A 15,742-nucleotide genomic window follows, 5' to 3' on the forward strand; every position below is an offset into this window, starting at 1 on the left:
TCTCTGGTTGGAGTTTCATCACTTCCACAAAGTCAGAGGTCTTTCTTTTTGAGAGGTTTATAAACCAGACTTCAGGAGCTGACTGGAAAACGGACAGTAATGATGGAAGGAGACTCAGACCTGATTTAAACTCTCTGTCCTTCATCTGGGAGTACAGATCCAACAGGAAGTCACTTCTATCTTCATCGTCAGCATGTATGTCATCAAAAGGGAATGTTTTATATCTGCAGACTGATGCAAAACATTCGAGCATCTTCTCTCCTGTCTGCTGTTCTCTCTCTGCTGCTGCACAGAACAGATCCACTAAGAACCTGGATTGTTTATCAGGATCATAACTGGAATCATCCCAGTCATCCAAATTGAAGCTAAAAAAATAAAGAAACATTCATGATTTGATCAATTTATGAGGAAAAAAAGTCCACACTCTACTGATGGACTCCATCTTGTATGTGATGGGGTGCGAATGCTAGCTGCGTTTTCATTACTTTGACGCAGACTTTTATCTAGAGGCGATTGCTTCAAGTTGAAGAGAGTGATGTTGAAGAAAGACATACAAGCTGTTGTAGTGAACCCATGTTGGAATACTTTAAATGGAGTTACAATTTGTCTGTGAATTATGTTTAAAAACAGAAAAAAATTGACACATAAAACGTCTTTATGCTGTGCAGCCACCTGGTGAACAACAATAATAATTACCATGTATAAATAGAAATAGGTAGACAGCCCCATAATCCTCTACAACACAACTTCAAATTTCATTTACACACAACTAAAAGAATTGCAATTGGAACATAGTTAATGAAAGTAATAATAAAACACTATATAGAGTAATAACACCATAGCAAAACAAATATTGGAAATTAAAACTTGTGTCAATGTTTATCTTATGTAATTATTAATAATCCTGACTAATAATTTGTTATTAATTACATTATTAAGAAAGTTAAAATGTCTTTAGTTAAATTGGCCCACTATCCATAAATTGGATAGTGGCCCAGTTTAACTCTGATTAAACTGGGCCACTAGTTTAATCAGTGGCCAGAACCAGTGGCAGAAAAAAACTTTTCACAGACCACAATAATCACTGACAGTCTTATTTGAAATTATGTCAGGGAATTTATTAACAAAAAAGCCCAACTTTGCAGCCGAATTATTGAAATAACTTCTTTCTCCAACTACAAACAAGCAATCTAGGTACTGATGAAAACTCTGGCCTGTATCTTGACTTGAGGATCCCACATACTGCAGACTCATGGTTGAGATTTCACAGTCAAGCGTTCAGATTGATTACATTCCTCATGACAAATGCCTTGATTTTCACAATCTAAATGGATACTTGCATGTTTTATGAGCTAGATGGGTGCGCAGTCCCATTTCTTCTCCACCAAGGCACTGTGGCCTTTATATTATATTATATTGGCCTCAAAGTAAATAGTGTTGACCCCCAGAAAAATAAAATATTCCTTTAAAAAAAGATAAATCGTCATAACTCTTTAAAATAATAACTAGACTACAGCCAGTACTGGGTGTGTTCATCTAACAGGGGTACCAATAATGGGCTTGTCATTAAAAGCTATTTGATGCTTTAAAAAATTAGAGATTGAAAAGTTCAAGTTAAAACAACATGAAGTAAAATGACTGTACCTGAGCTGTGAAATAAAAGGCAGACACTGCAGGAAACTCCTCACTTCACTCTCTTCCTGTGAGCAGTCTGTCAGCTTCACTCGTTTCTTCACTGCTTGGAGTTTCATCACTTCCATAAAGTCAGAGGTCTTTCTCTCTGAGAGCTTTATGGTCCAGAGTTCAGGAGCCGACTGGAAAACTGACTGTAATGATGGAAGGAGACTCAGACCTGTTTTAGTCTCTCTGTCCTTCACCTGCATGTACAGATCCAGCAGGAAATCAACCGGATATTTATCACCAGCTTTAAAAGGGAATGTTTTATATCTGCAGAGTGGTGCCAACATGTCAACCATCTTCTCTCCTGTCTGCTGTTCTCTCTCTGCTGCTTCACAGAACAGATTCACTAAGAACTTCCTTTGTTCATGAAGATCTGAGCTACCAGATGCAATCCTGTAACAAGAAGGAAACGATTAGTGATGATTTGATCTGAGCTGCATTGTTGTCCGTCTTATTTCAAGTGTATTAAGACAAATGCAATACAAACTAGACCAAAATACTTGGTAAGATATTTTGGTTTTACAGTGAATTAATATTAACTCCATATTTCTCTGTTGTGATTATGCTTCTGTGAGATGCTTCATTTATCTTGAATATTTGAATGTTTGTTTAGTTTATCTCTGGTCTTTCCAAAAAGCTTAGTCTTCTTCTGTTGTATTGGAAGTTGCTAAATCTTGCTGACATGGATAATTTGATCCAGCAGTTGACTTACCTGGGTCCGTGTATCCTGCTTGACTTGAGCTTCAGCACTTTGAAGAGTATGACGTTGGCTCTCTGCAATGGGAGGACACTCAAGCCTGTTTTAAGCTCATAAGAGAACAACTCCAGCAGAAATTCAGACCATTTCTGTTTAAGAGGTGCTTCTTTATAAATGTATATTGATGCCAACATATCCAGCGTCTTCATTTCCTTTTGTTTATCTTTTTCCGCTGCTGCGCAGAACAAACTCCGGAGAAAACGGATTTCTTCAGAAGCTTCCGATACCCAAGGCTCAAAGCTAAACAATTCACAAAAAATGTTTGTTTTTAATGGTTAAACTAATTATATTAAAATGAAGAATTACTGAAAATAAGCCAGATTATATAAAGACGTTTAAAAACTAAAGGATTGTACCTGAGCTGTGAGAAAAAAGGCAGACACTCTAGGAAAGTCTTCACTTCTCTCTCTTCATGTGAGCAGCCTTTCAAAACCACTTGTTTCTTCTCTGATTGGATTATCAGTTCCCTCAGCATTAATGTATTTCTCTCTGAGAGGTCAGTTATCCAGACATTAGCAACAGACTGGAAAACAGACTTTAACAAAGGAAACAGACTCAAGCCTGTTTTCGTCTCACAGTCCATCACCTGACTGTACAAACTCAACAGGAAGGCCTTCTGGGCTTGCTCGTTCATATCTGTGTCGCTCACAGGTATTATTTTAAACGTGCAGACTGACGCCAACAGGTCCAGCATCTTCTCTCCTGTCTGCTGTTCTCTCTCTGCTGCTGCACAGTACAGAGTCACCAAGAAGCTGGTTTGCTCATGAAGTTTTGATCTCTCAGGAACAAATCTAGAGCAAGAAGAAGAAAAAAAATTACAACCAACTTTAATATTTAACCGTCATAATATATAGTCTTATTATTAAAAACTATCCTGTTCAGATAGAAATTGAAATACAGTTGATGTACCTGAACTTGGATATATAAGGCAAACACATTAGGAGGTTCCTCACTTCACGTTCTTCATATGACCAGCCCGTCACCTTCACTTGTTTCTTCTCTGTTTGGACTTTCAACACTTCCAGGAGGATGGAGGTCTTTATCTTTGAAAGGTCTAAAGTCCAGATTTCAGGAGCTGACTGGAAAACTGACTCTATTGATGGAAGGAGACTTAGGCCTGTTTCAGTCTCACAGTCCTTCATCTGGGAGTACAGATCCAGCAGGAAGTTACGCCTAAATGTTTCATCAATGAATCTGCTATTGAATGGAAAATGCTTGTATCTGCAGACTGATCCTAACAGCTCCAGTATTTTCTCTCCTGTCTGCTTTTCTCTCTCGGCTGCAGCACAGAAAAGCCTGGTTAAGAATCTGGTTTGCTCAGCAGAGCTTGACCAAAGAGGAACCATACTGCAACAACAAAAAGAATAAAAATACTTATACACACATCCATCTCTGGGAGACATAACTCCACACAACTGTATCTCAAAAGCAGTAATAAATCATAAATAAAATATATAATCTTAAATTTATTTTACCATTTAGCCAATCAATCCCTATTGCCTTTTTTAATTTTAGCACATTTGCTTCACTTTGAGGCAGTACATTTAGTAGAAAAAGCAAAAGAAAGCAAAAATAAATAAATATTATACAATGACTTTTTTGCCCATAACTCATTGGTAATATTGAAACCGTCTTAAAATGTGATATTATATACTATATAAGATCAGTAATATAGGACTCATTTACCTGAGTTGTGAGATATAAGGCAGACACTGTAGGAAACTCCTTACTTCAGCCTCTTCATGTGACCAGCCAGTCAGATTAACTTGTTTCTTCCCTGACTGAAGTTTTAGAACATCCAGTAGCATGGAGGCCTTCGTCTTTGAGAGGTAAACAAACCATATTGCAGGATCTGCTGACTGGAGGACTGACAGGAATGATGAAAACGTCAGGCCTGTTTCAGTCTTAGAGGAGTATAGGTCCAGCAGGAAATCACACCATTTCAAATGGAGTGGAGTTCCTTTATATGTGCAAACTGATAACAGATCCAACATATTTACTCCTGTCTGCTCTTTCATTTCTGCTGCAGCACGGATCAACATTTCCAAGAGCCAGATGCTCTCTGATGACTCAGATAGTCCCGTCACAAAACTGATAAAAGACAAAACAAAAGTTAAGAAAAAAAACTGGAAACCAAAAGAGAAAGTGTTAAAGATTCAAATGGGAAAGTACCTGAGCTTTGAGAGATGAGGCAGACACTGAAGCAAGTTTCTCATTTCACTCTCGTCATGTGACCATCCTGTCAGCTGCACTTTCTTTTTCTCTGATTGGAGTTTGAGTATTTCCAGGAGGGTGGAGACCTTTCTCTCTGAGAGGTCTATGAGCCAGTCTGCAGGAGTTGATTGGAAAACTGGCCGTAGAGTTGGAAAGTCAGTGGAAAGCCCTTTGCTACTTGCATGTTGATGTAAATCAACAAGAGTATTCACCAAGTCAGTTTTAATCTGACAAATTGTCACGAGCTCAGGCATTACAGTATGAAACTTTTGTTTGCTATGCAGTGCTGTTGTGAAGCATAAATCCAGGAACATGTTCTTCTGATCCTTTTCCATTGTGTTGTTGCATTCTTCCTGGTTCATTGAACCTGCAGATCTGTAGGTTATCCTGAAGGTTCATAAAGTAAAAATCTTGATTTAGTTTAGAGTATCCCAATCTGAACTCACATACAGGACAACAGATATGAATTAGCTCATGCTATAATCTGGTAAAGAGCATTAAATGGTGACATTTATGTTCGAGCTGCAAAAACAATGTACATTGTGAGAACTACATGGGAAGTCTGGTTTGACAAGCCATCATAGTCCTTCAAAAAGTTATTGGTCATCCGGTAAACCCTAGGTATTCACAGGGTGTTGGGGACCACAACCATCCATACACATATTAACAACAAAGCTATACAAAGTGCAGAGTTACGCAGTGAAACACTCGAACAGATCTACGCAGCATGTCTCCACAAAACATATGGGCGGTCCAAGCAATCAATGCAAAGAAAAAATAATGACGCTCCTACATTGTATGCTTTGAAAATGTCAGCCAATAAGGATTCATGTTGGATCGTGGTTAGGGATTTTAGCTTTCCAACTTACATTTCATTTAGGGTCAGATACCCCTAAAAGGGTGACTATAATTCAGCCTATATAGTCATGAGCCAAGCATGTTTGACATGTACAGTGTTCTCTGAAAATGACCCCTCAGACAGGGATCATATAAATGTTGATACAGGTGAACCTGCTCTGCAGGAGCACCTTCCAAATTTGTTCAGTTTGAGAGAAAGATGGTGCTCACAACAAAAAGTTGGAGGTGCACAACACCAACGCAGAGCGGGCTATGGCGCCCAGTTCAATGCATCATCTATAAACCTTGCTTAACCCATCTTTGTTATCATGGTTACTGGTAGATAAAAACCTATTTAAAATACAGGTAAGATGCAAGTAAATTCTGGTGGCCGGTTAGGCTTATTACATACAGAAAACCTTGAGCTTGTCAGATGTACTAGACGAGTGGCATCACAGTGAAGGGTTTGCTTATCCTACAGTGATAATGAAGCTTGTCTGAAGCGTTCTGAAAATGGTTTGTATTTTTTGTTTTTTACATGCCAGATGAATTAAGAAACAATGCCCATCAAACCTCCACAATAAGACTTTTTCACATTTAATTCAATTTTGACTTTTTTTACACAAACTCCCAGGACAACAAAGTATTGTTAAACTAGGCCTGCTTCTGTCAAAAATAGCTAAAACAAATACAATTTAAGGGAGAAAGCAATCTCTGTGTGCTGGTATTAATATGGGACAGGAAGTAAACAAATGTAGACATATATCCAGGTCTCGATTGTGTTGTAGCGACACCACAGCAGCTGTCTTATTTCCAGTATCTAACTAAATCTGCCTGAACTGAGACATACATGCTTTGAACTGGAATTATGGCTCACATGTTAAACCACCATTCATCAAAACTTTGAAATATAAAATCAACATATACAAAACATTTCTAAATATGTTTTAGAAAAAAGCAAATGAACTGACCTGAGAGAGCTGATGCACGGCAAAGTCTCTAAAAGAGAGTCGCGCAAAATCGGGCACAGTGGATCTTTTCTGTCCCCGTAGAGGCAAACATTCACCTTTGTTGCAATCGTCTGCAAAACTTTCACAGCTCTGTCAAACAGCTTGTTTTTACCCACAACTGGGAGGTATATCAGGTTCCCACTGAGACCCAGTAAGGTTTGGTAATCCATCTGTTCTTCACTAAGAAGAAAAACCTTCCACAGCTGCTGTTTGAGGGTATCGTACCTATCATTTAAAGGCAAATGCATGATAATGTTTATTTAAAGTCATTAGTCATAAAGTATGCTAGTATTACAAAACGTATCCATTCATACCATTCAACATTTTGAAAGCATCCAAACAGATGTCTCATTCCTTGTGCAGTGACTGTCACATCCTGAAGGTTCAGACTTATTTTTCTGTCCTTTGACTGAGTGACCACATAGGCCACAGCACAACAGGAATACAAGTCCAGATTCGCTCTGCTGAGGTCAAGATGATAGTCCAGTTTGTCCAAAAAGAAAATGCAGACTTCAGAGCTCTGCGACTCAAACAAACACTGGTATACGAACAGTGTGTCCACATGAAGCTCACTGATATTAGCGACAGCCTGATGGAAAAATATGTCAATCATCTCTTTGAAAAACCATCCAGATGTTTCCTGGAGCTCTTCAGCTGGAATCAGACAGCTCATCAAACGTGGACTCTTCTCATTCAACAAACGGCACATGAATGGGATCAGATTCTTCATGTGTTTCTTCTCCTCGGTGAGGCACTGCTGGAAAACCTCCCTGATCTTATCAGGATTCTTCAGAAGCCACAGAGCTGCAAAAAAGTCTTGCATCAAGTAATGGAGAAAGGCATAGACAGTTATGGTTTCAGTAGGAGCAACTTTGACATCAAGTGTTTTCAGGAAGGAAAGGACACAGCCTTCTTCACAGGAAAAATCTTCCAGGTTCACAGTTTTTCTTTCAGTTGCATTAAAAGCAGCTTCAGCCAAAGACAGGATTCCATTTCTCTTCGTTTTGATGAACTGATTGAGATTCCTGATCCTGGTTTTGTTGCTGTTCATCTGGAGACCAAACCGAACAATATTGATGTATATTTCAGTCACAGTTCTGGGTTGCAGAGATTCTTTTGATGGAAAGCTGGCAGCCACCATCAGTGCGTACATTGGAATATGACAAAGAGTCAACAGCTCCATATTTCTAAGAACCTTTCTGTGATTTTCACCCAGAGTTGAAAACAAATAAGTTTTTATTGTTTCCTCACTGAAGCCTTTCACCTCCACTCTGAGCCAGTCTTCAGGACAGAGGTCCTTCCCATCTTCTGGTCTGCAGGTAATGATGATTTTAGCATCAGGTAAGAGATCTTTGTCTACAAGATTCTTCACAATTGATGAAGAGAAATCTGTGACTCCATCTAAAATGATAGTAACATTATCAGAGTTGCACTTTATGTCCTGTAAGACTTCATCTTTGCCCTTATCTGGTTCACTGCATGCAATGAAAAGAAGATCCTCCAAACTCATGTTAGGTGGGATGTTGGTTAATTCCCTCATATCAAAGTAAAACATGTAATCCAGCTCCTTGTTGTCTCTTTCTGACCACAGTCTCCATATTTCATGACTCAGGGCCGTCTTTCCAATACCAGGTTTCCCAAACAGGAAGATGCTTTTATCTGTTTTCAGCAGGTCAGTGGGGGAGATTTCAGGTTTGCGCTTTGGACTGCAAGTCCTTAACTTTTTAGGACGGCACATCTCTCTTTTAAATCTCTTTATTTTTGTTGGAAAATTCTTCCCTTGAATATCTAATGTAAGTGAAGCGTACAACAGTTCAGGTTTCTTGTTTTCAGCAAAAAGATTTTCACTTCTCTTCCAAAAGTCCTTTGATACTTTTTCTGCTTTTGATTTCAATTTTGCTTGGTATCTGTAGCATGGCCTTGATTCTGAGATTAAAAAATAAAAAGAAGAAACATTCATATTGTAGATGGTAGCATTTATATCACAAATGACACCAAGGAATCAATACAAAGATCAAATATGAAAAGCGTGAAATAATAATTACCCTGTGTGTAGTTGTGATCAATTTCTGGATCTTCTGTGAAGGAAAAGCAGCTGATCCAGTGGTGCAGGTCAAACTTTGTAGCCTCAGTTGAAGCTTCATGACTGTTCTTAAAGAGAGGATCTGGTCTCTCTAAGGTTCTCCTCCTCGTCTGGTCAATAATCCTTAGAAACCCGTAGCAGGCTGCTTCACCTTTTCTAGTGACTGAGTCCAGTATTGCTCTGGTTCTATCATAGTCATCTTTCTCTGCCTTTATCGTGTTGACCTCTTCATCAGTGAAAACTTCTTGCTGATGCAAGTTTTCAAGAATCACTGACAGATTCCTCAGTTCTCCAACTAGGTGAACTCTGGCATTGGCGATATAATCTTTCGCAGACTGTTTTGAACAAGCCATGACACTTGACCTCTCTTCTGCACAAAACCAGATGTAGAACGTAGAAACATTTATGTATGTTGGGTATGTAATTTAGAACTTACCCAACGTAATTTGTACATTAGGAAATGTAGAACTTACCTTTAAGGTCTACATTAAGGGTAAGCTGCCCATAAGGTCTCAAATGATGATGAACCTTCCAACACTGAGAAAACAAGAAAATAAACAACTAAATGCAAAGTATCCAGTAAGATCAGCATTTACTAGTAGAATTTATTTTTGCATGTTTTTTAACAAATCTTAAACATCACCTGTTCTGACTGTCAACACATGTTATTCGTTGGTGAAAACAGGCCTGGACTACACGGTGTAATAAAGGAGTGATTTTTCTCATTTTCTCCGGACCTAGAGACAAAAGGATTTGAATCTCAATGAAACATCGTGGAGGTTCTCGCATATATGCTACATTATAAACCACAATAGAAAAAGAATTAGTTAATGTTCTCATTGAGCACAGGACTGTTGGGTGTTTCAGTGAGGCAGAGAAGCAACGTCAGAGGTGGCCATTTTTTTACTGTGTCTGAAGGGTAGAAAAATATACATGATTTCTGTAAATATCAGTTAATATCGACTCTAATTGCTAATATAATAGCAAATATCACATTTCTCCAAATTTGTATCTCTAATTTAAACAGACCCAAGTATTAAAGTTGTCTGCTACTAATATGAATTTTTGATACCTGTTTAACCCTTTCAATAAGCTGGTACATCCTGTACAGGTTGCCAATACATCATGGGGCAACAGAGACACAGAAACACACCTAAGGACAACTGTGGTCAACATGCAACATGTGGCCAGAGTTCCCAAAGAGTAAACACACATGGGGAAAAAAACATGCAAACTCAACAGCAAGAAATTAATAAATAAACCCTTTTGGAGGAAGGCAACAGTCCTTTCTACTTACCCTGAATATTTTCTTTCTGCCATGAACGAAACTCATCAGGTGTCTATATGGTACCTTTAACAAAAATGAAGTTATTATAAAGTTAGTCTACTGTTAGACTTAAATTGCATCTATGAAGTTTATTGTCGTCTAACTAAACAAAGTTAACTTTCACTTTGACAGACACATTAATGTTTTCATTAGATCAACCAAACTATTCGCATAAACCCGTGAAGTTATTCAAATTGTAACATTTGCTAAAACTACTTGATTAGCAACAACACAGTATAGCTAGGTAAGCTAACATCAAGCAAACTTTAAACTCCTGAAAACACTCCATGTTTAAAGATTTCTGTTTACCTTTCACAGAAGATGAAACGACTCCCGTTAACATCACAATAAACACCTTTCCTACCTTTACACGGAAGTTCTGCAGTTGTCATTAAAGTTAGTTAATAACATGAGAATCTGGTGTTTTGAAAATGACGTATAAAGTCGACCGGAAATAGAAAAACCTCATCTGAACCTCCTTCAAGTCACACAGAAATGAATGAGTAGTTTCAGCAAAGCGTTTCTTTTGGGCTTAAACAACACAAACATTAAAGAAATTTATCCAATTTTAATGAGCTAAAGTAAAAAAAAAACCCCACCATCTTCTATCATGTCCTATCAGACCGAAAAATACTCGTCTATTTTCAATAAAATGTGAAAACAAGAACATCTAAATAGTTCCTCCCTCGGCTTTAATCTAAACGATTCAGTGAAATAGGGGAAATTATAACCTGTGGATACGGTTTATTCTTACCAGTGTGACCTCTTTCTTTTCTCTTTGCGTGTTTCGTTCTGAGAACATTGTATTGCGCTTTTACTTTCACTTTGAAGGAAACAAAACTCTTAAAATCCACTAGATGACACTATTGGACCAAAAACATACCAAACTATTCGCCACGTTTACCATCAATCAATATCAGGTGTGGGAAGCAGATCAAGATCACATGAAGCTCAATTTATTCACTTGAGCATCGCTGGTCGCAGATTAGTCAAGTTTATTTGCACAGCACGTTTGAGCAACAAGGCAGTTCAAAGCAGTTTAAATGATTAATACTAACATTACATTTTGTCAAATGCCATCATCAAAATCATCAAGAATGATCATCAAATATATGAATGTTACAGTTGTTTATAATTAAAGGCAACGTTAAAACAAATGGGCAGTATGTTCCAGATGTGTGGAGAATAAGAACTGGAAGCATTCTGGATCAACTGCAGTTGGACGATCGATTTTTTTAAGCAGAGCTGAGAAGACACTGTTGCAGTTATCAATGCAACAAAAGATAAATACATGGATGAAATTCTCTAGATTTTGCTGAGACATTAGTCCTTTAATCCTGGAAATGTTTTCCAGGTGATTAGAAGGCCAATTTTGTAACTGTCTTTATGTGGTACCGAAAGTTCAGGTCAGAGTCCATCACTACTCCCATATTTCAGGCCTGGTCAGTAGTTTCTAGCTGTATTAACTGAAGCTCCATCCTAGATCATTCCTATGAAGGTCCAAATACAATGTCACTTTTGTTTCTGTTCAGCTGATGAAAGTTGTGGCATCTTCACTCATTGATTTGTACTAAACATATTTTGCAAAAGAAGCCAGGTCTAAAACTGACATGTTCCTGCAAACCAATACATTTATATTACAATCAAATGTCCAATGTGTAAGTGATACAAAGAGCCTTATGTGTATTTCTAAAGGTCTGAATGGACAAAAACAATTTTAGCACCTTAAAAATTATCAAAACTATTTTGTTTACAAAGGCCCTAATTTGGCACAATAATTTTACTAGTTGAATGGCTTTACACCAATCAAGCAAAATAAAATCATACTGCTTCAGCCAGCATAAGAAAAAGTTGATTTAAATTGCATATTTTAAGATGTAAAAATATCAAAGTGCTTCACAATAAATGCCCTGTGATTGACGGACGGCCTATCCAGGCTTTATACTGCTTTTGCCCAATGATGACCAGATATAAAAATGGATTAAAAAGACAAATTAATAAAATAAATACAACAAATAAGCAAAGACAACACGAGGTGGTGACTTTCAGCATAATGTAATTTATTTACATAAAACATGCTTTGTCTGTGACGAAATAATGCTGCATGCAAGTGTGATAATGAAATAGTTTGTAAAACCAACATAACCAGAAAGTGAGAAACCACCAGGGTGAACCCACCACCACCCAGAGGAGTTTCACTGTAAGGTGACAAGAGGAACTCTGGAGCACAATGGTCCAGTTATAGAGTGCTCTGTCAATAAAAACAAAACAGACCTCAAGTACATTGTCACATCTTCATGGTAAAAATGGTTGAAGGACGTTGAGTCTCTAAATAAGTACAATAGGATTTTTTTAACAAATTAGACAATGTTGCAAAGTGCTTAGTGGATATACAACAACTGTCCTCCCTTTAGTTTTTCTACAGTAAACTGATATAACAATACTGAAGTTAGCACACAAATTATAGTTTATGTAAGGCACTAGATGTGCTTAAATCAGTTCAATATCTTAAACCAAGTCATCAAAACCAGACTGGATTATTTTAATCTAAAAAAAAGATTTCAAACAGTGTTCATGAGTCATAAAACCTTCTTACGGTTAAAGCAAAAAAAATATATAAAGGACTTGTACTTTCAAATATAAACGTAACAGCATGAAGGGAAATATGAAGGGAAATACAAATAGAATGAATAGAAATGTGCAGTTACAATATTTCACCATAAGAAGGCAGTAAACATTTGTCATCAAGTACAGGCAGTTATGTAGAAAAAAATGACTAAGAACTTGAACAAAAACTTATATACCTCAAGAACTTATATTTTATTACAATATAAAGAGAAGACGTCATAAATGATTTCTTCCAATATTGCCCAATATTTCTGAATATAAAAAGCATCACCACAATAAAAAAAACTGAGATGAAACCAGTGAAGTCTCCCAAAATCAATTTAATTTCATTATTAAGCTAAAACTAGAACATAAAGTGTGCTGTTAGGAGTACATCAGCAAAAAAAAAAAAAAAAAAAAACACTGTAAGAAACTATGATGTAACTAAACCTCAAGTAGACATTTAGGACTGTTAAACACTTCATTAGTGTTTTATTTGACCAAAAACCTAAAGACAAAAATACCCTTTTTATCCAGATAAAATGACAGAAAAATGCTATAAGATCACTGTTTTATGGAATAACCATTTGCAAACTGGTTAAGCTGGTTTAATCAGAGTCTCTGATTGAGGTGATGGAAGCTGAAGTTTCTCTGCAGTTAACAGTAAAGCGTCTTTTAGGCACATTTCCAGTTCAAGAACCAGACTGGTTTTCCTCCCAAGTGTTCAGGTCCTGGATGGTTCCTCTGAAATGTCAGAACTGAAACATGGAAACAAAAAAATATAAATTCATCCCACTGCTGGCTCAGTGTTAGCAGCCACTATGTCCATCTGATGGTCCAGATGAGACTGTTTTTAATGAGACAGGGATGTCCTTTTGGTCACATGACCAGCTGCTTCACCAGATTTCAAACTTCTTGTTGTCCTTAAAAGGAGTTTTGTTGATGATGTTGTTGTTGTTCAGTCTAGAACCAGTAAATCAGAGAACAGATATGACTCTTTCAGACACAACAACATGGCTTCAGGTGCTCAGAGATCAGCCAGTGATCCTCTGAAGACAAACTCATCCAATGATGAAGCTCTGATGAATGGTTTACTCACCTCACAGAACCAATGGAGGGATTGATGGAGACCAGGTGGAGTAAGTCAGCAGTGGAGGCATCAGTGATCTGATTGTGACTCAGACTGGAACACAAACAACACAGAACATTATGTTGGGTTCTACTGGAAAGGTGAGATCAATCTTTGTTTTTAAGTATAAATAGCTATAAATGATATAATTAAGCCATAAAAGTATTGGTCCTTTGAATAACTGAATAATGCAAGACCAAAGGCATGCACTATTTGCTTTCTACTTGCAGCATTGAAAGCAAGTAAAAAGCAAGTGATGATGAGGATGATTGTTTTCTTTTACTGAATTCTAATTATTAAACCAAACTGTGATTCCTTGCTTGATGGATCAGAATTGCAACTTAATAAATATTAGATGAAAAGAGGATTAGTTCAATGAATTAGGATTTTTGATCATTTTCATACAAAAGTTAAAGGATACTGAAATCACCTAAACAAACTCATCTGAGGTCCTACAATGGAAAGCATTTGTTTGACTGTGACGTGCTAGTTCTCCTTTTAAAGAAATAATTGCACCATGAGGGCTTAGAGGTCAGATGATTAAGAATATGCAATATTTTATGCATATGCAATAAAGTGAAGTATGTGATGATTTAAAATGTCTGCATTATAGTTATGAGAGATCAGTTTGACCTTTGAGGTGGAATGCTAAGATAGGACATGTTATAGAGGAACAGGCTGAGCTAAAACATCATAGCCTGTAGGATGAGCTGTGTAAAAGATGAGAGAAAGGGGTGTTACTAAAACAAATGCTGTGATCCACCCCTGGGACTCCGACTCAGTTGGAGTCCCAGGGGTGGATCAAAGTCCAGAACTAGTCGTAATAGAGGCAAAATGGTCAATAAGTGTGATCAGTGAAACTTTGCTGACTGCAGGCTACTGAGTTTAGCTGAGTCATGGGAGAAAGAGGGTGGGAGACTCAGGTTAGCTGTTACAATCCAAATGAGTTTTCCCTGATAAACCACTGTGGATCCTGAACTGGGTAATACCTGGTATTCGTAAGGATCTCAGTAACTATGGGACAGAGAGAGGGTTAGGTGTTAAGCTCTCAGAGAAGAAGTGAGTTGGGAGGGACTTAGTACTTCACACAATAAAAGTTTTACCCTCTTAGTGAAGAGATTTAGTGGGGAGGGGTTCAGCAACTCATGCTTATCATGATAATGATGCACCTCTTCAGCGATAAGTGGCACCCAATGTGCTAACGATCCACCTATTCAACAAGTGGTATCTAACATGCTAATGAGCCACTTATACAGTGACATGTGGGGTCCAATGTGCTAACAGCCACCTACACAACAATAAGTGGTGCCCAAGGAGCTAACGACTCACCGATGCAATGATAAGTGGCGCAAATTTATTAAAAACAAACCACCTATACAGCAGTAAATGGCGGCAGGAGACTCTTCTGGATCTGAAGGCAGCATCACATCTCCTCCAAACATGTTTTGCTGCTGCTCAACTTTGTTTGGAGGGAATGTTTGACAGTCTGGGTCACTTACTCCAGGTTGTGGACTTTGTGCAGATGTGTGATGAGTTGGAGCAGCAGCTGGTCTGTCAGCTGGCAGTGACTGAGGTCCAGCTCTGTCAGACCTTCAGAGTAGTCCAGCATCAGAACCAAAGCTCCACAGAGCCTCTGATCCAGTGGGCAGTGACTCAGGGCCAGTTCTCCTCCCAGAGCTCTGCACAGGGACATTGTCCGTCTCACTGTGTCCCTCTGATTGTTCACAGCAAGCAGAGACAGAAGCTGGACCAGGACCGTCTTACTGACTCTAAACAGGAAAAACAGACCAAAGAACGTCAACATGAAGGTCAACGAACTTCTCCCTGCTTCAGGGTCCATCTTACTCACCTGAGACGGACTCTGTCCGGGACAGGAAACAGCAGGTCCAGCCCGCTGTCCTCCACCTCACAGTCTCTCAGGTCCAGCTGTGTGTCTCTGCTGCTGTGTCTCAGGACGGTGGAGACGGCCCTGCAGTCAGCAGCCGTCAGGCTCAGAGGCTCAGTCTGATCCTCCTCTGGTAGCTGCACACAGGAGGAGCAGGACAGATCCAACCTGTGCTGCAGAGTCCACAGTAAGTCTGATGCTGCCCCCTGCTGG

At 38.3% G+C, this 15,742-nt stretch overlaps 1 protein-coding gene across 2 annotated transcripts in view; it reads right to left on the minus strand.

Annotated features, from left to right (window-relative positions):
- The window catches only part of LOC103129713 (uncharacterized), a 56,999-nt gene that overhangs the window by 7,089 nt on the left and 34,168 nt on the right, over nt 1–15,742 (minus strand). Inside the window, exons 1-13 of one of the 2 annotated variants that reach the window (XM_016665335.1) lie at nt 10,218–10,330; nt 9,879–9,932; nt 9,225–9,318; nt 9,055–9,118; nt 8,544–8,951; nt 6,813–8,424; nt 6,460–6,723; nt 4,610–5,038; nt 4,124–4,528; nt 3,347–3,784; nt 2,794–3,228; nt 2,393–2,677; nt 1,645–2,073 (exon numbers count right to left, since the gene is read on the minus strand). In XM_016665335.1, the coding sequence (XP_016520821.1) occupies nt 1,645–2,073; nt 2,393–2,677; nt 2,794–3,228; nt 3,347–3,784; nt 4,124–4,528; nt 4,610–5,038; nt 6,460–6,723; nt 6,813–8,424; nt 8,544–8,934 (4,688 nt within the window). In that variant the 5' untranslated portion in view covers nt 8,935–8,951; nt 9,055–9,118; nt 9,225–9,318; nt 9,879–9,932; nt 10,218–10,330. Of the gene's footprint in view, nt 1–1,644; nt 2,074–2,392; nt 2,678–2,793; nt 3,229–3,346; nt 3,785–4,123; nt 4,529–4,609; nt 5,039–6,459; nt 6,724–6,812; nt 8,425–8,543; nt 8,952–9,054; nt 9,119–9,224; nt 9,319–9,878; nt 9,933–10,217; nt 10,331–15,742 lie in introns of those variants that run through there. The other variant, XM_016665336.1, reaches the window with a different exon arrangement.

Source organism: Poecilia formosa, unplaced genomic scaffold (genome assembly GCF_000485575.1).
Source record: "Poecilia formosa unplaced genomic scaffold, Poecilia_formosa-5.1.2 Scaffold571, whole genome shotgun sequence".
Classification (NCBI taxonomy): Eukaryota; Metazoa; Chordata; class Actinopteri; order Cyprinodontiformes; family Poeciliidae; genus Poecilia; species Poecilia formosa.